The sequence below is a fragment of the Spea bombifrons genome, chromosome 3 (assembly GCF_027358695.1).
Source record: "Spea bombifrons isolate aSpeBom1 chromosome 3, aSpeBom1.2.pri, whole genome shotgun sequence".
Classification (NCBI taxonomy): Eukaryota; Metazoa; Chordata; class Amphibia; order Anura; family Pelobatidae; genus Spea; species Spea bombifrons.
In genome coordinates, this window is record NC_071089.1 from 30,851,163 (window position 1) to 30,878,896 (window position 27,734).

Here is a 27,734-nt window from a genome sequence, read left to right on the forward strand (position 1 = left end):
AGTTGGGAGCAGATTCTTTCCAAGGTTAAAAACATAATTCATATACCAGAGACAATTGTTTGTTCAAAAAAACACTCATCAAAGAAAATAGCATTTCTGTGCAGTAAGAAACAATTCCATCCACTTTTTGTTATTAAAGTGTTTTCTGCGTGTTTCTGAAAACCATTGGAATAAAGAGAATATATAATGGACAGTGATGGCATTGCCTGGGATATTGCCATGAGCTTCCACACAATGACCTACTGATTTCAGGTTCACATTAAGCGTAAAAAAACCAAAAAAACCCTCATGGGGAGCCAGTTAATTTCCACCCAGTCTACCTCTTTTCAAGGGGAAATGTACTTACAATCCTTTGAAACTGCTTTGAAGTTCATAATCATAATAGATTTCTTGGTTGTATGCTTCAGTTCTATTGTGATTGGCGGTCTTTGAACTTGCTGCCACTATAAATACAATAAGAACTATCACAAGGATTCTATCTTGAATACCACTTTAAACCACTTTACTGTTTTTTCAATTAAAATTCTTTAAAATAAGTTGGTCCCCAATTGCAACCCAATATATATTTAAATATTTATTAATCAGTGAAGCTGTAAAATACCCTTCCCATTTTGAGTCAATGCTTCGGATAAAGAACCAAGCAAAAGAATTAGATTTTCAAGTTCACAAAATTTATTTTTAATGACAAAATATTCCCGGGAAAAAAAATCTTCTGAACTTCTACTTTTCGGTAATCTCCTTGCAGTTTGGTATTCCTAAAAAAAGAAAAAACATTTTTTTTAAATTTTATAAATAAATATTTATATAAAACCTTTTTCCTAAATCTATCCTCAGTTTCAAGGCTTGTTCACTGAGTAATAAACAAATTCTGCAGATGGAGCATAAGAATTCTACATAAATTATGTTCATTTGAACTTTTTGGCATGGTTATTGCACCACTTTTACCATTTTGAACCAGAATTGCTCTTTTTATGGCTTGACTGTAGGACAAATAAAGAAAACACTGATACATATTATAAATCAAGAGTAAAAATAAGAAGTACCTGAAAATACACACAGAGTTCATAACTAATCCGTATAATGAGCCATATCATAGTTTTAATAAGTTTCGGTATACAAATAGCCTCATTCCCTTAAAGTAGTAGGCAGGGCACTGCCAGGAACCCGGGCCTTTCTCCTCTGGGATAGGAAAGTGACTGTTTCTGCCCATCCATTTACCGTGTTATTTAATCCCATTTAAAACAAAACCCCCATCCTCCAGGTGCTGGCGCCTCGAGGGCCAGCTCTGCATACTTACTGGCTTCCATATGCAGTAGGCCCTCATTGGAAGGGGACATTCTACGTATGGTAACAACTGTTATGTAAGAAGTGGACAACCTTACTATATGCCTACCAGAAATGATAGCAAAACAGGGCAGTTCAGATTAATAAACCAATAGTACTCATACTGAAGTTGTTCCGCGTGCTGAAAAGGCATATTATCACAAAGTACTACAGTTAATGGGCAGTGAATTTGCGTGTAATGTAAACACTCATCTTCAGTACATTATAAAGTTTATACTTTAGCCTGGTTTTATAGACCATGTAATACAGCAGTATTAAAGATTACATGCCTTTATATCTGACCTTTTTCTGCAGTAATTTATTCTTTCCTTAATAAAAAAAACAAGCTGTTTATTGTGTGGAAACTGAAGACACAGAATTCTAACATTACCATCCGGTTCGCTCACTAAAGGGAGAGTTGATAAGAGTTTGCAGGAGAGTTGTGGTTTCCGTGTCTTTACAGTTTACAGTTTGGCTGGCCATGTATAATGTACAGCTAAATCAGTAAGAATTCTTCAAAGTCTTCTCCACTGTTGAATTATGCAGGGCCAAGCTGTTGGAGAAACCAACCAGTATTGCTCCATCATCATGAATAGTTGAGTGAGGGAGTTGAAACCATCAGTATCCTACCAACACTGACTTTAGTGATTAAACATCTGTGTGCTAATTTCCGTCCCTATTTAAATCTATCAATCTATCCTTCTACCGATCCATTCATCCACCCAATACCTGCCTACCTTCATCTCATAGGTTTAAATTATTAAGTGAAGAACTAGAACCTTTTGATTCATAGAAGAATTTAAAATGAGATCCCATAGACACAAAGCCATCAAGTTCACAGAGACATACCACTGTGTGGATAACCAACAGCATGTGGGGAAATACCAAGGAGAAAATGACATGAAAGAATCAAGAACCTAATAAAATAATGAAGCTTAGATGACTTATAACTCAATTGCAGATGGATAAACAGCAGGATTTGCCTTGTGACACAGTCATGAGAGGCTGTCCATGTTACATGAGGAGAACACAATGAATAGCTGGATTTACGACTACTTCTGAATCTTTCAGCTGTGCAAATATCAGATCACCGTATGAAGCTCAAGGCTCCAGACAAGCGCAAGGGAAAGGCTAGTGTGATCACCGTAGTGCACAACAGGATGGGATCCTCATGTATTACCTTTTCCCCCCTCTTTGTGGAGTTGAAAAATCTTCACAACTCAGTTCTTTGTATCACCGATCCATTGTTTTTGTAGAAAACTGAACAAACCTACATATCTTTTATAGGAAAGCTAAATTAAAAATCAGAACTACTGACATTAAAATAATTGCCACACAAAGGCTTCGTCTTTTACTAGCAATGAGGTTTCTCTCATTCTGGTTTACAAAACAGTTTTTCTGAGGAAGAAGAAAAAGAACTATGAAGGCCCATTCTTGTGTAATATATTAACAATAGTAGCCTATGATTAAGTGCTAATGTGGGAAACACATTAGGTGGACAGCTTGTTGTGCGTTTCACTCTGTCTGCACCATACATTACGTATTGCACAATATCCTCTCTTTTGTGCGTGTGTACCTAGTTTCTGTAATCCTCACCCTAATACATAAATTATTCCTATATTAACAATCAGTTTCTTTTAGGTTAGGATATATGAGGAGGTTCTGGTTAACTGCATTATAGAAGTCTTTAATCCAGGGTGGAGAAACATGTAGCCTTCCAGCTGTTACTAAACACCCATAATGCCAGCTAACCTTAAGACTTCTGGTGGATCATGGTAGGCGCAGGCTCACAGGAGCTTGAGGGCAACTTACTACCGGCGCTATCTTAACATTTTGGCTGTCAGAGGGGTATGACTTGAGGCAGGGAGTGGGCAGGGGAATGGCTACCTCCCGTACCCGAACAGCCACCCCGCTGCATACCATTTTGAGTTGGCCAGGTGTAGAAAAAGGACCATGCCTCCATATCAGGGCTGTCTTGTGAAACCTATGGGCACTTGGGAGGCATGCTGTTTAAAAAAATCCCCACTTTCAGGATCTATGCAAACAATGGATTTCCAGAGTTTTAGAAAAGCACTGTACAGCTTTAAGGAAAAAGAATCATCAGACCACACTGGATAGATTTGTGGAATTCATGATGTGCCCTTCCAGTCCTTGCAAAAAAGTGTTTTTTCAGTAGCAACAAACATTTCCACATCTCTCCGTCTCAGACAGAAAGCCTTTAGAGCAGTATAAAACTTTATTTGGAAACTAAAGCAGGAAGCAGAATGCATTAGTCTAATATCTCCCAAGCACTTCAGGCATGTGAACCCATTAAAATGCTGAGACCCAACAAGAACGAATATTAAAATACCATCTTCTCCTGGGCTACATGATAACCATATCATAACAAGAGTCACAACACTTCATGAATCATGATCCTTTCAAGACAGGAATAAGACAAGAAAAGTAATGAACCTTAAATATGTTTCTACTTTAGCAAAAAAAAAACAGTCGGGGGGGGACTATGACATAAAGCACATGAATAAGGATTTAAATAAAAAAAAATATTAATACAATTAAAAGTATTTACTTATTAAAAACAAAATACACAGCCGTATTTGGATAGTCTGTGCAGGTTTTGCATCTGTGTTTTCATGGTTTGCATAATGTTTGCTGACTTGGGCTTTTAAAAATTGCTGTGAAAGTTACTTTTTTTTTTTTTATATAGGTTAAGGGGGAGCCTTAAGTTTTATTGTTTTGTTTAGTAATGTAAAACCAATCTCGACAATTTCAGCAGAACTTGGGTCACAAATAATCTCCCTGCATCTTAACACGTGGCCCTGTAACACAGAACCACCAAACTATAATCTTCCCACAACCATGTATTAAGGCAGGGCCAAATCGTGGCTTTATTGCAGAAAAACTGACCAGACCCGACGATGAATATAAATAATTTAGAGCTGAAACAACGAATCGATAAAATCGATAATAATCGATAACGGAAATCATCGATAACGATTTCCGTTATCGATTAATCGAGTGATCAATTCGTTGTTGGAGCACTCGGCTCCTTTTACTTACCTCCGCGAGCGTTCCCCGCTTCTGCTACACGCTCTGCAGTCTCCGCCTTCTTTTAGCTACGTGACGGATGTGACGCGTTCCGGAGGTAAGTATTCGGAGGTATTCATGTCTATGTGCACGGATCGCACAGAGCGGTTCGCTCTGTGCGAGTGGCTCCATTCGCACAGAGCGGTTCGCTCTGTGCGAGTGGCTCCATTCGCACAGAGCGGTTCGCTCTGTGCGAGTGGCTCCATTCGCACAGAGCGGTTCGCTCTGTGCGAGTGGCTCCATTCGCACAGAGCGGTTCGCTCTGTGCGAGTGGCTCCATTCGCACAGAGCGGTTCGCTCTGTGCGAGTGGCTCCATTCGCACAGAGCGGTTCGCTCTGTGCGAGTGGCTCCATTCGCACAGAGCGGTTCGCTCTGTGCGAGTGGCTCCATTCGCACAGAGCGGTTCGTGAGTGTGGGTGCAGGGCAGAGTGGGGGTGGGGGTGCAGGGCAGAGTGGGGGTGGGGGGTGCAGGGCAGGAGACTGGGTGCAGGGCAGAGTGGGGGTGGGGATGCAGGGTGTGAGTGTGGGTGCAGAGCAGAGTGGGAGACTGGGTGCAGGGCAGAGTGGGGGTGGGGATGCAGGGCAGGGTGTGAGTGTGGGTGCAGGGCAGAGTGGGTGCAGGGCAGAGTGTGAGTGTGGGGGCAGGGCAGAATGTGGGGGCAGGGCTGGGTGCAGGGCAGAGTTAGAGACTGGGTGCAGGGGCACAGTGCAAAGTGCTGGGTGCAAAGTGCCAGTGCTGGGTGCAAAGTGCTGGGTGCAAAGTGCCAGGGCTGGGTGCAAAGTGCAAAGTGCTGGTGCAAAGTGCTGAATGCTGGGTGCAAAGTGCTGGATGCAAAGTGCCAGGGCTGGGGCAAAGTGCTGGGTGCAAAGTGCTGGGTGCAAAGTGCCAGGGCTGGGTGCAAAGTGCTGGGTGCAAAGTGCTGGGTGCAAAGTGCTGGGTGCAAAGTGCTGGGTGCAAAGTGCTGGGTGCAAAGTGCTGGGGCAAAGTTTCTTGAACAGTAATAGTCCACCTCTTTTCAGAATGTTTGGGGTTATTTTGTTTCATAAATATTGTGTTTGGGTTCTTGTACTTTGAAAATATTGTTTTTTATTACATCATAACAAAATAAGAATGTTAATGTAAATTTTAAGTTGTTTTTTAACATCCAGTTCATTAAATTCTTTTAAATAAACGAAAAATTTGCATATTGTTTTTTTTTATCCGATTAATCGATTAATCGAAAAAATAATCGGCCGATTAATCGATTATTAAAATAATCGTTAGTTGCAGCCCTAAAATAATTATAAATACAAGACCCCCATGGCAAAGACTTGAAATACCGAATACATAAAAAATATCAAAAGCTGTTCAAGAGAAACTCAAATATGGTAATACTAATAAACCTGTGAAACACTGTTTTACAAATCTGATTTGCATTTGGAATAAGTAAGCCAGTTGATTGGGATCTAACTACAGAGGCTGCAGGTACATATGAAGCCATGTGTCATGGTCCATGCAGCACTGGAAACCATAAAACTACCCAATCTATACCTGTTCCAAGCAAGAGTTAACTTTCAATACAAACTTTTCAAATAGAAAAAACATAACTAGACAGACCGTGCTAGCTTTCCTGGGATTTCTGATATCCCTGCAGTCAATGGAAACATGCAGAATGGTTAAGAGACAATATGTCCAGGATCAATGACCTATACATAATTTTGGGTTTTCCCTAATACACATAATTTTGTTACACAATCTAGGAGTAGATTGTCTGCAATAAATTGTAATTTTTTTATTGTACACAATTAATACAAGAAAATTGCTATTTAGGAACATTATTTATAGAACAGATATTTCCAAATACCCAATACTCACCTAAAAGAGACCTTTTATTTCCTCGGTCACAGGGTCAAGGTCAATATCATAGAAACAGGGTCTGGTTGGCAGTCCAGGCATCGTGCTCATCTGCAAAAAAATAAAAATCAATTTACTACCCATATTCCACATTTGGTCACAGCTGGTTACCAATTTATCATTAATCAGTCGAGACGATAATTTGATTGCTCTGCGAGACTTGAGATAATATGATCACAATAGGGCAAGTCATATTTTCCATTTCATACAAGGCCAGTATGAAAGGGCATTGATGCAACATCATGTAACCTGATAAGTATTCTGGCTTAGCATCGGGGGAGGGATGGTATGGCCAACATACAAAGTTCTCATGCTGCTTAGTCATACCTTCGCATGATGGCAGTGGGGTGTCTAGTAGACTAAGGTTGCCAGTGTTGAAAAATGTTATTGTAGGGCTAATAAAGCATAACATATTCAAAAGGTTTCAATTATGTTTGTTACCAATAAAATCCCATGCAGTAACATTATGGGCAGAATGGGTGCTTACATAACAAGGTCAATGCACTGTGCCAAAAAAAGTACACGTGTTAAAACTGCCCTAAATTAACTTTATTGGAAAGCATTGGCCAAAACATCTTGGTAATTCCCCTTCAGCAAACCAAGAAAAGTAGGACAATGCTATACTTCCAACTATTTGGGAACAGTTTGGAAAATGCCCTTTTCTATTCCCGCATGACTTTGCCCCAGAGCACAAAGCAAAGTCCATAAAGACATGGTTGGATGAGTTTGGTGTGGAAGAAAATCACTGGTCTGCACAGAGCCCTGACCTCAATCCCATCGAACATCTTTGAGATGAACTGGGACCTAGATTGAGAGCCAGGCCTTCTCGTCCAACATGAGTGCCTGACCTCACAAATCCTCTACTGGATGAATGGGCAAAAAATCCCACAGAAACACTCCAAAATCTTGTGGAAAGCCTACTAAGAAGAGTGGAAGCTGTAATAGCTGCAGAAGGGGGACCAACTACATATTAATGTCTATGTATTTAGAATGCAATGTCCATACCAAGGTCCCTGTTGGTGTAATGGTCAAATGTCCTAATACTTGTCCACATGGTGTATTTACCCCACCTGAATGACTCTCTCCCAGGATTAATAGTAGTAACAGTAGAGGATTAGACTATATTCCAATGTTCAGGTACTTAAAGGGTTAAATGCAAGAACCTCTTTTGTTCATGTTGAAATTATTGGGCTATTAGCATTTTAAATTATTATATAAGGAAAAAAAGGTCAACATTCCACTTGCAACACACAAAGTAACGTGTTTATATTTGGCCACAAAATGATTTATAGGTATAGATTTTATCACCTAGTATAAGCATTAGGTATGCAGACTCAATTACACTGGCTTTCAGCCACTCAGCATGTACAGCTAGACCTCTAATATTTTAGATTTCCTCCTGTCAAACAACGTAGGGCGATACCCGATTGTACATGACACCTTTGTAGACTGCTGCTCAATACAGACTAGAAAAGCTCTCGATTTTCAGGCACCAGCACTTGTGTGGTGGAAAGTTGGCACGAGGGAGCTAATGATATAGTTTGACAGAATACAAGGTGACAGGGTAGTCATGTATGATATGTAGACTTAGCTGGGAGGAAAGGACACCCCTTAAATAAGTACAAGCAGCCAGAAAAAAAGAATTTTCATGTGCTTGACATAAAACTAGTACTACAGTAATAAACTCAGTATATTGTACAAAAAAAAGTGAAATTAAAGTAATAAGCCGTAGCCGATAAATAATCAGAGTAGGAGAGGAAAATGAAAAGCCCCCACCATTCACTATTTAATGTCCAACTCCTTGTGATAGCAAATATTCTAGAATATGGGTTCAACTGGATTTTAGTTATGTAGACTGGACTATAATGCTGGACAACACTGGAGCAGAAAAGACTGAGCGCTAATTCACTAACTGCCCGTAACAGGGAAACTGAATTACAACAAGCTTATTTCCCATTAATGGCCAAAGACACTTATTGAGTGATAATTTGTCAAGAAAAGCATGAAGAACAGAAGGCTAGGAGAGCAATTCGAAGCATAGTAATGGGTGAGTTGGGAATAAGTAATGTTCTGTATGTGTGATTGGTGGGATGTAACGAGAGTGGAAAGTAAACTGTGACAAGAGAAATAAGCTGTGTCGCGGTCAAGGTCAACTAGCTGGTGCACTAATCAGTGGACATAGTGTTTTGCTTGGTGAAAGAAGTTTCATGGAGGTGCCACGCTAAAAATATTATGACATGGAGCATAATTTATTATGAGTTGAGAAGTTCAACTCAACTCATTTGTACTGTATTTTTCATCTTGTGGCAAGACCACTAAGACGATGGTACTTCAGCTTTTACCTGCATATTCAGAAGTTATACAATAAAAAGGTTGAAAACCCCCGGCGAAATGATCTCTCAAACAGTTCAAACATCCAAAAGGTTTGCATGACTTCTGTGAACAGACCCTACAGGTTTGAAGTACGTTTTAATGTAACAGGATTATACACATTTAGCTGGCCTCGTTATAGCCAGTTTTATTTGGTATACATTTGCTCATCTACTTTAATAATATATTGAATGTGAAATTATTTTTGTATTAACTCTTTTGAATTCATTTTTAGGATGGAAAGAAAAATAAAAGATTTGCTTCACTATTGAATAGTCATTCCAAGTATACGAGAGACTTGGCTGCTCTCCCAGCTGTATTTAAATGGCAACGTTGGCACTCCACTCGCATTATTTAATGCTCCCCTTACCAAGGTGCCCTTTCAGTGACCTCAAGAAATTAAACATTTCCCACAATTACTGGAACCGAAATAATAGCACTCGAGTAGGATGAGCCATCTTCTAAGTTTGAGAGATTAATTACAGTAAAGCCTTAAGCATAGTACTCATTTTCCCACCATCACACAAGAGCCTTGCTAAATTTATACAAGGCAAGAACCCAACCAGGTTAAGCTCAGTCATCCTGCTCTTCACTAAGCATTATTTTCATCCAGAGTCTGGAACAAGTGGCAATGGGTTCTGTTACCTAAAGGTTTCTATTTTAAACACGGCTTAAGCTGTATACTTTAACAACCCTTTATAGCAATAAAACAACACAAGGCATCTACTGGCAGCCTTTCTCCTGAAAGCAGAAGTCTTACAGCACTTTTTGAATAACTCCCTATTACCAACTACGAGAAGCAACATCTTTAGGATGAGCTGGAACAGAGATTGCCAGCCAGGCCTTCTCGTCCAACATCAGCGCCTGACCCCACAAATGCTCTACTGGATGAATGGACAAAAATCCCCACATAAACACCCCAAAATCTTGTGGAAAGCCTTCCCAGAAGAGTGGAAGCTGTTATAGCTGAAAAGGGGAGACCAACTACATGTTAATTTCTATGTATTTAGAATGCAATCTCATCAAAGTCCCTCTATGGCATGCAAGAAACAACCGATACAAAGGCTAAATTGTACACATTTGAGACATATTGAGACAGGTGTTGATGGACCACCGTAGAATCAAAACCATTATCATATTCCATAGTGAATGGGAAATGACTGGAACCTGGGGTCCATGTAAGAACCTGCCATCAGGAGGAGGTATGGGGAAGAAGTTTTGGAGAAATAAAAATGCAGTAAAATCTTATGCATATGCACAGTTGTGTAGCTGAAGAGATTTGGGAATGGTGGAACAGGATACAGTAGTGGAATCTTAGCTAATTCATGGCTAAGGGAATTTATTGAGTGAGATCATAAGCTTCCCTGATAAGATGCATTTTCAAGGAGTAATAAAAATTAGAAGCATGACACATTCTGACAAAAGAAATGTAGAGCATTCTAAAGGGTAGGTGATTCATGAATAAAATATTGCGAGTGAAAGGGAGGACATGAGAAGAGTTGACATTTTATTGTGAGCCGATACACACCAATATCTTTATTAGTACATTTTTTTTTTTTTAAGCGTCAACAAATCATTGTTGTGGTATAGACACTGACAAAACTAATACAAATGTCAGTTATGGTATTACACAATCAAGCTCATCAAATATTTAAACTATAAAATATTAAAACATTAAAAAGGGACCGGTCCTATTAATTCCTATCAACCATAAAAATGCTTACGTTTTTTTTTTTTTTTACATAATGTATCGGTTTGTCTAACGCTGCAGATTCTAGTTTTTTCGGCCCCTTGAATATATGTATTGTAAGAAGCACTGCGTAAATTGTTAGCGCCATGTAAATAAATAAAAACACTAATTCTTCTCTAGAAAATACTAATTCTTCTCCAGTGCTGTAGCATACTGCCTATCCGTGGTTCTGTTTTGCGTGCCAATCACGGAACGATTTCTGTGTGTGTGTAAGGGTGTGTTGGGGAGGGATCCCAGGCAACCAGAAATATGTGACGGTGCTGGCAAGTATAATACTTAGGAGGTTTTTTTGATGAAAACAACACCATTTAAACTTCAGTTAGGAAGGACACTTAACTTTTGAACTATACCTCATTGTTGAGTAGACGGATACTCGGTAACTATATAAGAAATAAACTATAACAGTGTAGCGTGGTAATACCTGGTGAAAAAACTCCTGACATTGGGGTATCATGTTTGGGAAAAGAAAGGTTTAATATCAGACGGGATTGGGTTGAGCTAATGCATGCAGAAGTAGAAAGACTATACTGAAATGTAGTATTCAGCTTTAGTCCTCACTTTATGAAGCTCATTAAATTTTGGCTGCCGTTAACATACTATGCGGGATCTGTGCCAGCAAACTATGGAAACATTTATCATTGTTTTGGTTATATTAACTTGTTGAGTTTTCAATGGGTGATTGCACACTCCCGGCACTTGCTCTTTCATGCATATGACATACAAAAAGGGGGGATATATGATGGTGGTGATGAGAGGTTCCATAAGCCACAGGACGCAGCTATTTTGTTTTTAAAAATATTTTCTGATGTGCTTAATATTGAACTGGCAAATCATTTACACAGGACATTTAAACATAACTTTCTACATTGACCAACAACCTTAGGTCAAATGTCATGCACTTGCTAACCTCTCAAATGCAACACTGGCCAAAGGGTTGGCCATCACCTTCCAAAGAGTGCCAGAAGAACATGGTAAATTGAGTTCAGCAACAACTAGAATCCTAGCTGTAAAAAACGACTATACCTCAGCTGTTAGCTACCCTTTCAATCTTAGACCCTTAATATATATATATATATATATATATAATTTTTTTTTTTTTTTTTGAAGGTCAATATATCCTTTAAAAGACGTTCTCCCATAAGATAAACCCTTAAAAAACATCTGGACTGCAAGTCCCTTGTGTAGTCTTTCAGTTCTCCATTCAAGAAAAGTTAAAGCCTTTTTAACCGAAAATTGAAAATTCTCCCAACCCGTGTAGAAAAAATCCAGATGCTTCTGGAACGGACAGATAAATCATTACAGTTTCCTTTATACTGTAATACTCAAGCACTTAAAAAAAATATAGAAAAAAAGTGAGATATGAATGCAGTCAGATGCCCTGCCAAATATTGCCGCGCAGAGATCTTAAGAAAATATGAAAAATACTGACATCTCTAGAAATATTTAACCTGTGGCCACCGCTAAGGGTAATGTAAACTGAGCCCACTTCTTAAGCATCGCCGTGTATCTGTAAAACAAGATACACAATGAGTGTGTTGGATAGTAACTGATAAGCCGTCTGTGCATGAGTTTAATTCCGACAAAACATATGTGTATGAACGTTTCCTGAAAGGCTTTTGGAATGTTTAAGAGATAGGGCTATAATCCCACGTAACACTGCACAGATATTGTGTAACGCATCTCAAATACAGATAATAACACACATACTTATATTTAAACACTACCAGAAAAAGATAGCAGAATGAACCAGTACTAACTCACACTGTTCTGTACTCAGAGGAATTCAAAAAGTAGAGCGTAAAGAAAAGCGTAAACCTGGGTTAACAGGAAACAAAAGACATGCATGTTTGTTTTACAGGACAAATGCAATCAAATGACCCTATGTGCAGTATGCTTTCCGTGGGTTTTGGGTAAACAGCTTTCAGGGTTCACCATGAAACAAGTAGTGATTAAGGAAAGGAACACAACTGGTTCAAGGACTGGCAAACTTGTGGGAAACAAGTAGTCAGTAGAACAGCCTCAACTCTTCAGCGAAGGTTTTCCATTAGACGTTAAAATATTGCTGCTGGGACTTGTGCTCATTCAATCATAAGAGCAACAGTGAGGTCCGCCATTGATATATGCAGATTAAGCCTGACTCGCCATCAGCATTCACGTTTATCAAAAAGGTGTCTGACAGTCCAGGTCAGGGCTTCGTGCAGGCCAGTCAAATACTTTGACACCGATTTTGCAATGTATGCATTATATTTTGTATCCATACACACTTTTGAGCACAGTCTCTTTGTCATGCTTGATGACAGTGCTTGATCAAGTTCATCCTTCATCCTGGCCATTCTAGCCCATTTTCTCTTCCATGCACACCCAGCTATACTTCAACAAGACAAGCCCTGGCTCTGCAGCTGCAACAACTATCATATGGTGGTCAAGATCCCTAGTATGTATGATTATGTCTACATATCATGTCTGTATATAGTCTCCCTACATCATTAACAAGAACTGAGCACTAAAATATGGTCGCTGTGTTAATAAATCAATGTTGTACATATTGGTCTTCAACCTATGTTTCACAAATGGTTATTTCCATTCACTTTAAAAAGAAAATGAACACACGCAAAGATCACTTTCTTATTCATAATAGAAGTAGTTTAATGTAAAGAACGGGAGGGAGAGTCAAACTGACCCATGGAAAATCCAAAGCCTTGTTCTAGAATTTAACTCCAACCTCTTCCTGGTCTTCAAATGTTTTTTTAATTCAGTTCTAATCCTGAAGATTTAAGGGACCAGAATGTAGCCATTTACAAAGGCAACCAATTACAATGGCATGACATGCACACTCTAGTTTGTTGGTGCAGAGAATAAATTGTAACGGATTTCATTTGAGAAATAGTGTGTTTTATTACACTCCAGATGCATACATTATATTATATCCATCCAACCTCCCTGTTAACTGCCTTTCAGGGATTTCGAGCATGCAGATGAAAAACAAAGTATCCAAATAAATATGATATTCACGATCGCCATATATGTTCAATAGAGCCCTGTGGAACTTTGAGACTTTTGAGAACTAATTCCTAGTGTTAACCATAACTGTAGAATATATTAATTCCTGGGAACACTCCAGCTTTGACCAGGAGTGTCCAGGTAAGGCTCTGCTCGCCAAGGTAAGTTTTTTTTTTTTTTTTTTTTAATCCAGCAAATGGTGTTTGGCCATGCCCATGTTCTACCTACTCTCCTCACACTTTCTGCTACACCATGCCCGTTTCCCTACCACTAAAAGCTGTCTGTGGCCTCCAGTGGCTTAATGCGAAGAGGGTAGCATAACCTAAGAAGATCCTAGGTATAAACTTATATTTGAGGTATAAGAGAAAAAATGCCAAATATGGATTATATAATCTCAAGGAGGGAGAGAACAACCGAACCAACGGATACATTAAAACATAACTTTCGTTGTCAGGACATAATGTTCAAGCGTGTGTACAAAACCCTAAACAAACATTCAAACTGATTAGTTTAAGTTAATTTACTACATTGAGTGCTGCTGGGATGCACAGCATGCACAGTATTAGTATTAAATACTGAGTGCATACTGTAAGACATATGTATTGAATACACAACATTTTTATATTGGTATTTGTTAAAAACTACGACAAAACGACAGAAATAAACAAATTGAAATCAACTGACTCATGAATGCCAGAGATTTCTGAACACATCCTGTAAACATAATCATGCCGAAGCACATGCTATGACCAGATCTCATCTGAAATCAATTTAAAGCCAAAACAAAGAACTCTACTGGTCTGCTAATTGGGAATAATTAAAGAAAATGAATGATATATAGCCGCCCTGGTGTCCTGCTCCTCTAAACAGTCAGAACCAGCTATGCGTACACTTGGGGGTCAAACAGAGCTCAAGTCTTCATAAACCATCCATACCTAATGCAAACTTATTTGGCCTGTATCACAAACCCAGGCCAAAGAAGGCTACTACCTTGCTTTGGAAGGTATTCAAATGATATTCAAACCTTAACATTGAGGAAAATGATCAAAGTATTTATCCATTGTCCATTCAGCCAAGGGGAAGATATTTTTTAATTCTTTTTTTTTTTTATATGTTTGCCTTTCGGGCACCTTAGGACCTTTCTTCAGATGACAAGAACACAGACATGTCTAACACACTGAAGCTCCGTTCACAATTATGTAAAATCCAGCAAAATCTGGAAAAGAAATAGAAAACCATGTTTGCTAAGTATCATATCGACACGTTTAAGCCTCAGACAAGCTTCCACTTGGCATTGTAAAGTATGGCACATGAACAGAGCCATGATAAAAAACTAAGGACAGAAGATCAAAAAAAGATTTAAAAACTGCGTCAGCCCAAACCAAACAAGAGATGTGCAGTTGTATACTACTGTCCACATCTTACAATACTGCGTTCTGGCCACCAGCCAACCCTGCATATGAAGGAAATCACAGAACAGAATACTAATGAGAGGATCCCATTAGCAGTAGTCTTCATCTGGAAGCATTAATAATTCATTACACTATAGACACTGAGCTCATAAATCACCTATGCGGTAGAAATACAATTTTAAGTTGGAAAATGTGATGATTCTCAGCTATGTTGGATTGTGATTGATACCGTATTAGAGGTTTCTTTTTATTCCAAAATACCTGAGGCCAGGAGGATTTAAGTAAAAGAAGGCTGAGAATGGTAGGGTTTGTGAAGGTTTTTTTTTTTTTTTATGTAAGCCTCAATACACTTCTCCTTACAACCAGCATTATACTCTATTAAAGGTTTCTTCAAACATTTTAGCCTGTGATCCTGTGCAATAATATCACATGCATTCTAGTCATCTATATGCTTAAAGGGGAAGGATGGTAACTTTTGGTCCACAGGGATGTTGCAATGTTGACCTACCTGTCGCTGTCCCTAAAAGAATAGCCAAAATTAAGTACAAGTGCCTAAAAGGAGCACATAAATGATTAAGTCATCATGTATATGTACATTTTTTGGTAGTCACCTGAAGTCTTCAAATCAGACCAGCAGTCCCACAGACATTGAGTGAGCTCGTACAGACTCTCCAAGTAGCCTAAGAATTTTGAGATCCCCCCTTTTTTCAGGTACTGCATTTGGCAAACATTTATCCTAGGGTCCACTGGACGTTATTAGCAAACAAATTTAATATATGATGTGTGCTTAATGACGTGAATTTCTGTTGGCAGCACATATATGTGCATAATGGAACAGCCACCCCAGTGAAGGGCATCTCCTAACGACCACTGGAAGGCAGTCAATTGTCACCAACTGTAAAAGCCAATCTTCATGGCTCCAGAAAAAAAGTTCTGTAATAACACCTAGCAAAACATTGGAATCTCTTTACTTGCCAAGCTTTGGGTTGTTCAGAGGTATCCTTAAGATTGTAAGCTTGCGAGCAGGGCTCTCTCCTAATGCATCGGTTTGTCTTAGTCTGTCAATTCTCGTCTTGTCATACCTCTTGAATTAAGCGCTGCATAAATTGTTGGCGCTATATAAAGGTCAATAGCGTTTATAAGTCTTACAACTGCTTACTAATATCTAACATTTCCTCGATTTGGAGATAGGGACTTGTAAATCTTTTTTTTCTTTTTTTCACACAGAGTGGTTTTAACTATATGTTTCTGGAAACTTTTATTCTTAACAATCCAACAATAAAGCTCATAACACGCTTAGCGATTACAGGTTGCTGGTATAAAATGCCACATTTACAGCTTTTACAAACTAGTGGTGCTCACAATTATACGTTACCATGCATAAGGATATAAATAATAAAAGTGCTGCACAAAATAATGGACTTGATAAAACATACACTACACATAGAAACAAGTCATATACTTAAGCAACATTTGACGTCCGACACAGAGTTTCAATTAATTTTACACGGGTTATTTCAATAAGTTGCAGCAAATCTGCCCCCACAGACCTTGACAGACCAGCCCTGGACTCTATTCCCCTAGATATTTGGGGCTTCTTATTTACACCCCAGCAGCCTCAAAGCATGGACCATAAGGTCCTAGTAGGAGACCTAGGTGGTCTCCTGGCTGACGGGCATCCGCGATGCAACTTTCCAGTTTAGAATAGCAATATGCTTGTCTTCATAGATAAAAGTTAAATGAGACTACTACACCACCTTATAGCTACTTCTCTCTAGAGTTTAGAAAAGCATGGTTTATTTACTAAATGGAGCTGTCAGGAGAGTTGTTGAATAAACTTGATGGTAAAGTAAGACAGTTACAACAACAAGAAGGGCTACGCTTGCCCGGTATGATGCATAATTCAGTGGCTAAGGAGACTAACTAAATTTCACTGATTTGACCATGAATTCTAAAGGGCCAGCCAAGATCATCTTGCAGCAGTAGCTTAATGGGGTTGGCCCTTCATAATTTATAGAAAAGTCAAGAAGCCTGTAGCATTAACTCAAAATGCTGGGCCCCACTGTGAGCTGTACGGTTGGGGCCCCCCACGCTCATACTACACATACTTAAACTAACACAAACAGTAAGATACTTACACACTCTAACACAGACTAACATCCTTACACACACTAAACATACAAACACTATTATCGTTACACTAAGATACACATACATACAGGAACATCCTTACAGTATGCCTGGGTCTGGGAAAAGTTGAAGGAGCTAATGTTTGAGACCTCCACTGGACAGGGGCCTCGACCACAATGTGGGTCTCTGTTATGCCAGTTGCAGGAGCTGAAACACAACTATTTGATAACTCTTCTTTTGGTGAGTAAACTCAAAAAGAGACTTAATTCAATGTTGCCACATATTATAAGGAAATCTGCTTACGTTTCTTTGCTTCTTGAACATTTATTTAACGTTTTGTCTGTAGAAAACGATTTAGGTATAACAAGCTCCTTTGTTGAAATATCATAAACACTGCTGATGAGATTTTCATGGAATGTTTTTAAGCTATGCCGATTAATCACGATTTTATAAGCAACAGTCTTTCAGGGTTTTTGCTAGCATGAAAGATGAGTTTCATATGACTATATTCAAGAATGGACCCAAAGCTTATAGAAGGAACAAGTCCAAGACCTATCTGTTGCTGCATAATACAATGCTTTCATCAAAGTCTTTTACAATAAATCCTATTCAATAAAAGTGCCTGTGCTAACCTACAAAAACATTACCTCCCATTTCAAAGAATGTTTTTCTAAATCGACATTGTTTTTAGCACTCCTGACTTGGTAAAGTCGCCCTTTGATGTACCACATGGAGGGCTGATAATATTGGATCAGGTCGGCGGTTTCTAGTGCTAAAATATCAATAACCTAATCTTGACTCGGTTACACCTAGAGGGAATAAATAAACACTTCTCAATATGTGATCCCCTCGTGGCTACTAAAAACGATAAAGGTAATCTAAAACAGCTGGCCTCTATTACGCACACACATAATCCATTTCCCCTTTCATAAACCTCTTAATCCTTATCAATTAAATTAGGAGTATTTAATAGCACAAAAAAAAATAGGAGTTCTATTGTTTCGGAAAAAGTGTATTCCTACGTAATGCGCCAGCCTCGTGAAAGGGGCAAAGTTTCTTTAAAAAGTATCTAAAATCTCAAAGAAATGTTGTACTTGTGGCATTACCATGTAGAAGATGCAGAACAGAGAAAAGAGTCTAGGTTCTAGCGGACTATTTAATTCTGCAGGTGCATTTTTAAACAAGTTTTTAAATTAAATCATGAAAAAAAAAACTCTATAAATCAAATGAATGTTCCTCTGATATCTCCTGCTTTTACCTTTATGCCATAGGTTTATAGATATAATTCACTACCCTGCAAGCGGGCTATGAATTATTTCTACATGGTGAAATTCTTTGTGGGAATGCTGGTCTACTGTTATCTCTTCCCACTCCCGTATTCAGGATTTCACCCGCGTCGCACCCCTCCTGTGGAATTCTGTTCCCCGTTCCCTCAGACTTTCTGCCTCATACCCAACTTTCAGAACCTCTGAAAAACCCACCTCTTCTGGGAAGCGTACACCATTCCTTCCCAGTATTCCCAACCATCATCATAATCAAGCCATCTGACCAATCAACAGTTTCAACACATCATCACAACCAGATCAACTCATCCCTATCCAAGCAGTCCTCTCCTGTTGTCTCATTTCCCCCTCAACCACCGACTAGATTGCTGCAAAGGAGAAGAGGGCCCTGCTCTTACGAGCTTACAGTTTGTTATTGTATGTGTTACTGTAAATTTATAAATAAATGTCCAAAGCGGTGTAAAGGAACAAACAAGCAGCGGCTGTCCATTGGTTGCTATGGCGATTACACCACTTTGTGGAAACATCTGTTCTTTATACAAGATTTCACTCTTTAAAAAACTAGTGCAGGGATTACCTAAGTGTTAATTAAACCATTTTAATTGGTAATGTTCTGCATACAAAATAGCTACATTGTTATAATTAGGGGGACAAAAGAAAACATTTAACTAAGTTGTTAGCATTGCCACAATGTTACAGGACAAGACATTCCATGGAGATGCTTTAAGTATGTACTGGCCAAAAGCCAGGTGCTGGACAAAATGCTGACACTGCTTTCCAGTTCCAAGCGTAGCCTCAGATGGATACCTCAGAGCTAATGGGATGTCCATTTATCCCTCCATTACATTCTGTAACTATTTTTTTTTCTTGTTCTGGAAAGCATAAAGCTGGAAACTTAACCATTTGAATGACACTAATGTTTAAAAGATGGAATTAAAAAAAAAGAAGCTAATGGCACAATATAGTCACATCTGGATATAACTATTATGGTGCAATTGTATCCTGGGCTTTGTACCAGATAATTATTGAAAGATTGTTTATAACAGTCGATAACCATTAGATCTGCCTAAATGATGAAATAATACACCTACATACTTTGTCAGGAGATGACTACAGTGGTCTTTATTTCAGTTATCAAACAGAATACTTCCACACAACTGTCTACTTATGTTAGTCAAGGGATGAGTTTGCATAATTTGGGGTGATCATCTCATGCTGTGTTTTATATATGTGGGGTTTTGTACAGCAGGTTAATGTAGTGAGGTTATACAGAGGTAGCCTCTATCACTCTACATATAATTATGTATTACTTTAACACCTATGTAGATATGCGTACCAAGCCGGGGTGTAACAAGTGGTGACATTTTAATGACCGTATGCAGGGCCGAAGAGGAAATGAAAACCAGATGCCCCACCAGGGGCATAATTAGAATGGACCCATAGGACCCTCGTGCGGAACTTACCCTGGGGCACCCCACTTCACAAGCAACACGTCTGTGCCGACTGTTCCCTCAAACATGCCAGCCTCTGCTTCCTCTGCCCCCCTAAACCGCCTTCCTGTGCCACCTCTGCCCCCCCCAAATAGCCTGCCTGTGCCACCTCTGTCCCCAAACACTTATACATTAATTAATTCGCTCACTCATTTATTCACCCTCCCGCACCACATTACCTCACCTGCAGAGTTCTTTCGTCCGGGGGCTGGCTGAGCAACACTGGGGCGGATTTGATGTCTATGCAACCCGACGGCCGCATAATGGGGGCCCGCAACTTACCGCTTGCACACTGTCTGAGGAAACTCTTTTCCCACCCAGATTTCTGCTTTCCCAGGGAGGCAAAAGCATTTTCTCGCACAGTGTGCACGCTTCACTACCTAAAAGCGGTACATGGCATGTTTGAGAATAGCCGGAGAAGTGAAATCATGTGTGTGTGTGTGTGGGGGAATAAAAGCCCTCAATTTTCCAGCACAGATCATCTCATGTTTAACATGAATGATTAATGGCTGTGATACAACAGCTAAAAAAAAAAAAAAAAAAAATTCAGACAGCCAACGCCCACATGTTTATACAAGGACATCAATTCACATGCCGGGGTGACACACAGCAATTTGTTAATTTAATGAGTCCCTGATATGTATCAAACCTACGCTATAAAGTAAACTCTCAAACCTTCCTATGTCGTTACTATATTAACCTTCGCCACACTTCTGCGGTAAGGCTAATTTACTTATCTACATCTAGTTTTCTGACCCTATTTTTTAATGGTGACCTCCTCCACAGCTCCCAGTAGTCATGGATCTTTCAGGACAAGAGAGATCCAAGTGCGCAGGCACCATGCAGAAACCAGTCCTGATGTGGGAGCACCGAGACAATCTACGTATTTAGAACAGTAAACAAGGCTTGACCAAGGGCAGCACTCCCAGCAGCCCCCTCCTGTCCATCTTCTCCACTGCTGATCTTGTTTGGTCTTCCAAACCAGACAGATAAGAGGTCTTGCTCACTAGTGAGCCCAATAGCCAAACAAGGCCTGGAAGTATGTAAATGTTTCTCCTCCCTTGCCTTTCTTTCAAGCTATACATGTTGAGACTCCGACTTGAAATATCTCTACTACGGCAACCAATGACGTGACCCAGATAATTCCACCACATTACAGAAGAATTGTTCTTTAAAAAATCCCTAATATGATATAAAACCGATTCTAGAGATGAAAGTGTGGTCTTACCATAACACCCAATAAAATGTTCCTACTGACCAGACCAGCTTTACAGGTTAAAAAAAACATACCATTTTGGAAAGGAGCAAAAGGGTAGTTTGTCCGCACAAAGTAGCAAAGAAAAGCACCGTACAATAGTCTTGCAATGTGCGTCGTTGAGTAGATTCAACACACATGTTACATGAAAAAAGCCACTATACCACAAAAGTCATTCAGAAATATTTTACAGAGTGAAAATGAGAATGGGTTGACCCAAACAATCTTCTATCCATTAATAATCTAACCAAGGTGGTCTTTCCTTTTTCACTTCCAAGAAAAATGCATTCCTGGCTTGTGACAGACCCTCTGCAAATTGAAGTAATAAGCTCCAGCTGTCAAAGATAGAATAAGCTTCCTGAATAAAATACATAATATTTTTGCTGACAATATCATCCCTTTGGTAGAAACCAAAACTCCACCAACAGCTAAGGAATGTGATCCATTAATCTCCATAGGGACAACATTCTAATGAATACCACCACGATAATACAGAATATGCATGCACTATATACACATGCCACAATTAGTGCAGGAAGTGTATTTCTAAAACATTTCACCAGCAAGGTTGAATCAGGAAAGAAAAAAAAATGACCTTGGCCATGTTCTTCAAAAACTAGGGTGTGTTGTGAAGCATTCCCCACATTAGAGTTGAATGATGGGTATTTTTTCTTTTCATGTTAAAAATAAAGTGATTTTCTGTGTGCTCAACTAAAATCAAATTTAACTAAACTTTTACAAATATTATTGGTATTTGTCAAAAAAAGAAAATCTCTAAAAGTAAATTTCAAATGAAATTTCAAGAAAATAAAATACTTCATTAGAAATATGTTGAGAGGTATTTTAATATGCATTCTTCAACCACTGGAAGTAAAAGAAGAAATTAATGAAGACACTTAAAGTGTGTTTTTTAGTCAGATTAATGGCAGTAGCACTCGAAGTTAAATAAAATGCTGATCCAGTATATAATTATATATATAATATTATTGAAGCCTCTATGATTATACATCCATTAACCCTACTGAGCTTTATATAGAAACAGGAGCAACATGAATTATATGTAAGTGATTTCTTAAAGTGAATCTGAGGTCGGGCACCGGTCACAATTTACGAGAGGAGGGCCTGTGGAAAATGCTCTGCCTCGGATACTGTCAGTTATAAAATATATATGGAAATAAAAATGGGAAATGTAAAAAAAAAATCCAGCTGCAAAAAAAAAAAAAAAAAAAGAAAAATCTGCCATTTTATGATCACATGTACAAAATATTTATGTTGCTCTCCTCCGTTTCATAATAAATTATTTACGGTTTTATATAGGAGCTTAATTAAGTAAATTAAATAAAATTATTGAGTTTTATAGCTTCACCATATTCTGCAGCTATATACAATGGATTTACAGGACATAACCATTACTACCGTATTTGCTCGATTATAAGACAAGGTTTTTTTAAGAGCAAATGCTCTGAAAAATACCCTTCGTCTTCTAATCGGGGTCGTCTTCTAAATCAGACCTCAAATAGAGGTCTGATTAGGAGACTAAGATCCAGATCCCCCGCACCGCTGCAGGGGACCTGGATCCTCCTGTCTCACCCGACCCCCCCCCCATCATACACACACTTACCGGTGCTTCCTGCTGTGTTGCCGGGGCAGCGGGTTGACGTCTACGCGATCTGCGTAGACAACGTCCGCTGCAGCCGGAAGGAGGTGTGGCTAGCAGCGGGGGTTGTCTGCGTCCGTCGCATAGACCTTCCCCGACTATCAGAGATCAGAGTTCCCCGCACCGGTGCAGGGAACTCTGATCTCTGACAGCCGGGGAAAGTATACGCGACGGACGCATACAAACCCCCGCTGCTAGCCACACCTCCTTCCGGCTGCAGCAGAAGGCGACGTCAACCCGCTGCCCCGGCTGGAAGCACCGGTAAGAGAGGGGGGAGAGCGTGTGTGTGTTAGTTAGTTAGTTAAATGGGGGTATAGGGTGTGTGTGTGTGTGTGTTAAATGGGGGCATAGGGCATTTCTGGAGTGGCGTTAAGGGGGCATTTAATAGAGCACTCTGCCTCCTGAAATGCCTTATACCTCCCTATATGCCACTCTGCCCCATAATATGCCTTTTAACCCCCTAAATGGCAGAGTGGCATATAGTGGTATAAGGCATTTCTGGAGGCAGAGTGCTCTATACAATGCCTTTTAACTCCCTTAATGCCACTCTGCCTCCTGAAATGCCTTATACCTCCCTATATGCCACTCTGCCCCATAATATGCATTTTAACCCCCTAAATGCCAGAATGGGATATAGGGGTATAAGGCATTTCTGGAGGCAGAGTGGCACATAGGGGGTCAAAAGGCATACCATGGGGCACAGTGGCATATAGAGGGTTAAAAGGCATATCATGGGCCACAGTGCCATATTGGAGTGGCAAGCCTGGGGGCAGATGTGCGTAACTGGGGGACAGGTTGGAAAATACAAGAAATAAAAACAAAAAAATTTTTTTTCTCAATCATAGCTTTTATTAAAAAAAATAGTTTACATGAATTAACATTTACTGGTAAAACTTTTTTCCTTTGGGGTCGTCTTATATTCAGGCTTTTTCTTTTTTTCCTAAGTTAATATTCAGATTTTGGGGGGTCGTCTTATAATCAGGGTCGTCTTATAAATCGAGCAAATACGGTACATCACATAACAATCTGGATTTACAGAAACAAAAGCTAAGGAGAGCCCTGTTCAAAGGTGAGCCATACCAATTTAACACGTAATGCATTGCTGTATAATGTCTTCCTATAGTCTTGTCATACATTGGCGCTTTTATTAAATGCGCAGGAAGCCAAGACTAGACATATATAGGACCTTCTACAACAAAGCGGCTATTGGCATGAGATCCTTCCTCTCGTCTCTTTTCAGAAAGCCAATTAAATAACTATATAAAAGTTTCCTGCCTAACCCAGGCAAGTCTCCATCGGTAACCCTGTGCAGACCCCAACGACGGATAACACAAGTGTGTGTCTGTGACCCTGAATAGCCCCAGTCACTGGTGCTGGGACCTCATCTCAAGACTGATGAAGCACAGTGCTCTGCTCCCTTCTCCTGGACAGCATGTATGAGGATTTTGATAATTTAACAAGAAAAGGGAGGACTAATAATTATTTCGGTGGACAATAGAGAAATATCCATGTACGGAGCCAGGTAGCCTTTTATGCACTGCAGCTTACAACACACGCACTTGTGCTGCTCCACAAGATCAATCCAGAGTCCTCGGATCTGTGTTGGCATTGTGTAGTTGAGCAAGGTATCATGCTGCATATCTGGTGGAGCTGAGGGGTCGATTTGCACCTTTCTGGACAAGGGTTAGAGATACTGTGGTCCAACTAACCAATGACCCACCCCCCTTTGAGCCAGAATGCTATCTATTATGCTACACTATTAACACGTTTAACTTCTGATCCCTTCTCTTCGCAAGTCAAAGCCTCTTCAATCCTGACCTTTTAAGATTGGGTGTCTAAAGTGGAGGAGATTCTCCAGCTGCTCTCGATGGACGGTGACAGAGGTCTCTCTTCCTTGGGGAACCCCGCTCACCTTTGAAGCGAGGACACCTACTACTGCTGGCATGTGTAGAGGTGTGTACAAATGCAGGCGTGCTCTACTTTATACATAGTTTATTACATTTGGGAATAATAAAGTACACCTTCCACAGCTATGGATGCTGCTCCAGCTACACCTACAATGATAGGGAGCACTACAAGGCTTTTATGATTCAGCAAAGCCGGCCTGGTGAATTCTATACGTCAGACATATGCAAGCCATTTGGGCTATATATACACAAAGGGGAGTGTTTACTGTACTTACTCTGTATCCAAACTAATATTGCTGATTGTATTTCTGTCAAAAACCTAAAAAGGTTGACTGAAATAAAATTATGGAGACAACTAATAATTTGAGGTACAGTCTCCATACTGTAAATTTGAACTTTATAGTCCTCAACCCGTTCCCCCTAAAATCAAATGCTGTGTTTTTAAAACCATTTTATGTGTTTTTGAAAATTTCTGAATCACAAGCTTCATCTTTTTACTTGAAAAGTAATTTCTATTATTTGATGAATGCAACTCTAAAAAGTTCGATGCTGAAAATAAATCTCATCATATAATAGAAACTTGACACTTTTTGAGCTATAAAATGTTATCTCTACATCGTGGCAGTTAATTTGCTAGAAACTAAATTCCAGCATTGGTGTTAGTTTTCTGCAATATGTGGGGAGCTAGACTAGGCCTGATCAGCAAACATCCATTATTCAGTCTGTATTGTCACAGCAAGGAGAAAATGTATATTTTATTAATAAACGTGGTATGGATTTTAATAGATCGTGCAAATAAAATTGAAAATGAGGGAACTCGTGTAACCATGGGTAACAAAGTGGCATTCCTAATGTTTTTGCTTGCATGTCTTATTGTTAAACATGTCCATATTGTCATAAGTATCCAACATACCAAAGTATTTTACATACCAGGAATAACAAAATGCACTTTAAACTAAAATGTAATTTCATGTTGGCAAAAGATAATACTGCAGTTATAAACTATTGAAAACAAATTATTATAGTGACCAAACCAGATAACATATCAAAACCTTAATGGGATGGAATAAAGAAATATTTTAATTCCATTCTAGAAAGATAAGATTCTTCAACCAAACATTTTCCTTGACTGACATCACTTCTATTTCTTGCCCAAAAGCCCAGAATTCTTTTTGGCTCTGTCCAAACAATGATGTCACTGTCCCACTTGTATGAGCGGAGTGACGTTGAGCTAGAGTTACACAGAACAGATACAAGAGAAGCCATCCAAATGCTAATTCAGTGTGACTCTGCATTTGCACTGACAGTACTGAATGGATAGGTGGTTGTGTTACTGTAGGGAAGATCATTCAAAACGTAAAAAGGTCACTTTAAAGTATGGCAGTCAACTAATGGACTTGACTTAAAGTGAACGGAGGATGTAATGCATCCTGTTGACTCAGGGCCACTGGTACACAGCAGTACATAAACATGCTCCCGACACAACCAGCTGTCATTTTACAATTTGCTACCAATGTTTTTTTTTTTTTAAACTTATTTATTTTTATTTTTATTTTATTTGCATGGCCATCTTCCAGGGTCCAAAGATGGAGACCCTAAGGAGTTGTAGAACATTGCTGGATTGTACCAAGTTGACCATAACAACGTAAGTGAATGCTTCAATCAGCAATAACATTCCATATGATGCACCACAGCCCATAAATGCCTGGTGGCAAAAAGAGGGGTTAATGGCGTTAACTATTCTCAGCTCCTAATGCACTTTGTGACCTTAATCCCACAATGTAGTGCTCATTGACCATCAGTGGAGTCATAGTAACTGGCCAAATTTCTCAGTGTGAAGAAACTATTCAGACAATATTCCTGTAGTGAGCATTCCAATTACCATGCAACAATCTTCTTAATCACTGCCTGCAAGATAAACGTCTATTTTACAAAAAAGGTATTTTCACGGCAACTATTTAATTGGAGTAAAAATAATAATAATTAAACAAAACCCTCAAACATTTGGCTGAAACATCCGAGGACTATGTGTCCTTGAGAGATAGAAGAAGAAAAAATATTTGTTCACAAACTCATACAATGTGATATGAGCAGTATAATTGAGATGCCGTTAGAAAAGTTCCATACAGCCCAACTAAAGACAACTTCAAATTAAAAGTATTTTGTAAGTACTTTATTAAACGTTATTTAAGCGTAGGAAATAAAAAAAAACCCCACTGGCTGGAGAGCACTCCTATTGGAATCAATGAGAGACGTTTTTGCACATGTAGGGTCTTGTTGGACCCTTTGAATAGATCAAACATGCCAGTGCTGGATCCAGGTGATGAATGGGTGATATTTTAGATTATATATAACGTAACAACCTGTCCCAAGGTCATTATTATCTACGCTGGCTGCTGGATAAGATGCACATGTACAGTATTCAGGGATTGAACAGAGGGCTGTGTAGGTGGTTAATCCTGACATATAGATATAGAGTATAGCTAGTCAAACCAAAAAAAAAACCCACATTTTTTGCAATGGCTAATGACCAGGATCTTTTGCGCATTTTGCTTGGGCAAGTAGGGGCGTCAGTATAAGTTTGTATGTTTATTAGCAAGTGCACGCAGGAAGTTGAAAGCAACTGACCATGAGAAGAATACTTTAAAAGGTATCAGCAAATACAATCAAATAGAATTCCCATGGTCCACCAATCCAACAAGTATTTTACGCAAAACATTTACTGCACGTTTTTGTTTTTTGCTTGATTCAATGCAAATGGAGGAATCCAAAAACTCTTCCAGATATATAGGGCTTACAAGAGTAGTGTTGGTATCAAAGTACAATTCAAAATCCAACACACTCTGTGCCAGATGGTTCTCAATAAAAATATATAAGAATTTTTGAAAAAGATAAATAAAAAAAAAAGAAACTGCCCGAGGAGAAATGACGCTGACTTGCGACTTAACACTTACTACAAAGTACAAAGTATGCATGATGACATCTCCATCGCCTTAGTCACTGCTGTAATCTCTAGCGTTCAGAACAAGAGGACTAATTCACATATCCTTATTTGTCTTACTCTATGAATGAATGTTCCTGAACAAGTACAATGTGAACCTGTTCCAACCCTAACAAGGTCTGATGACACAACTTCCTGCATGCCAGGAACCCTACTCTGAACGATTGCTTCCGG

At 39.2% G+C, this 27,734-nt stretch overlaps 1 protein-coding gene across 1 annotated transcript in view; it reads right to left on the reverse strand.

Moving 5' to 3' along the window:
* Positions 1-649: 649 nt before the first annotated feature.
* The window catches only part of MTHFD1L (methylenetetrahydrofolate dehydrogenase (NADP+ dependent) 1 like), an 85,698-nt gene continuing 58,613 nt past the window's right edge, over positions 650-27,734 (reverse strand). Inside the window, exons 27-28 of the mRNA XM_053459624.1 lie at positions 6,267-6,356; positions 650-755 (exon numbers count right to left, since the gene is read on the reverse strand). Coding sequence (XP_053315599.1) covers positions 6,267-6,356 — 90 coding nt within the window. The 3' untranslated portion in view covers positions 650-755. The remainder of the gene's footprint in view (positions 756-6,266; positions 6,357-27,734) is intronic.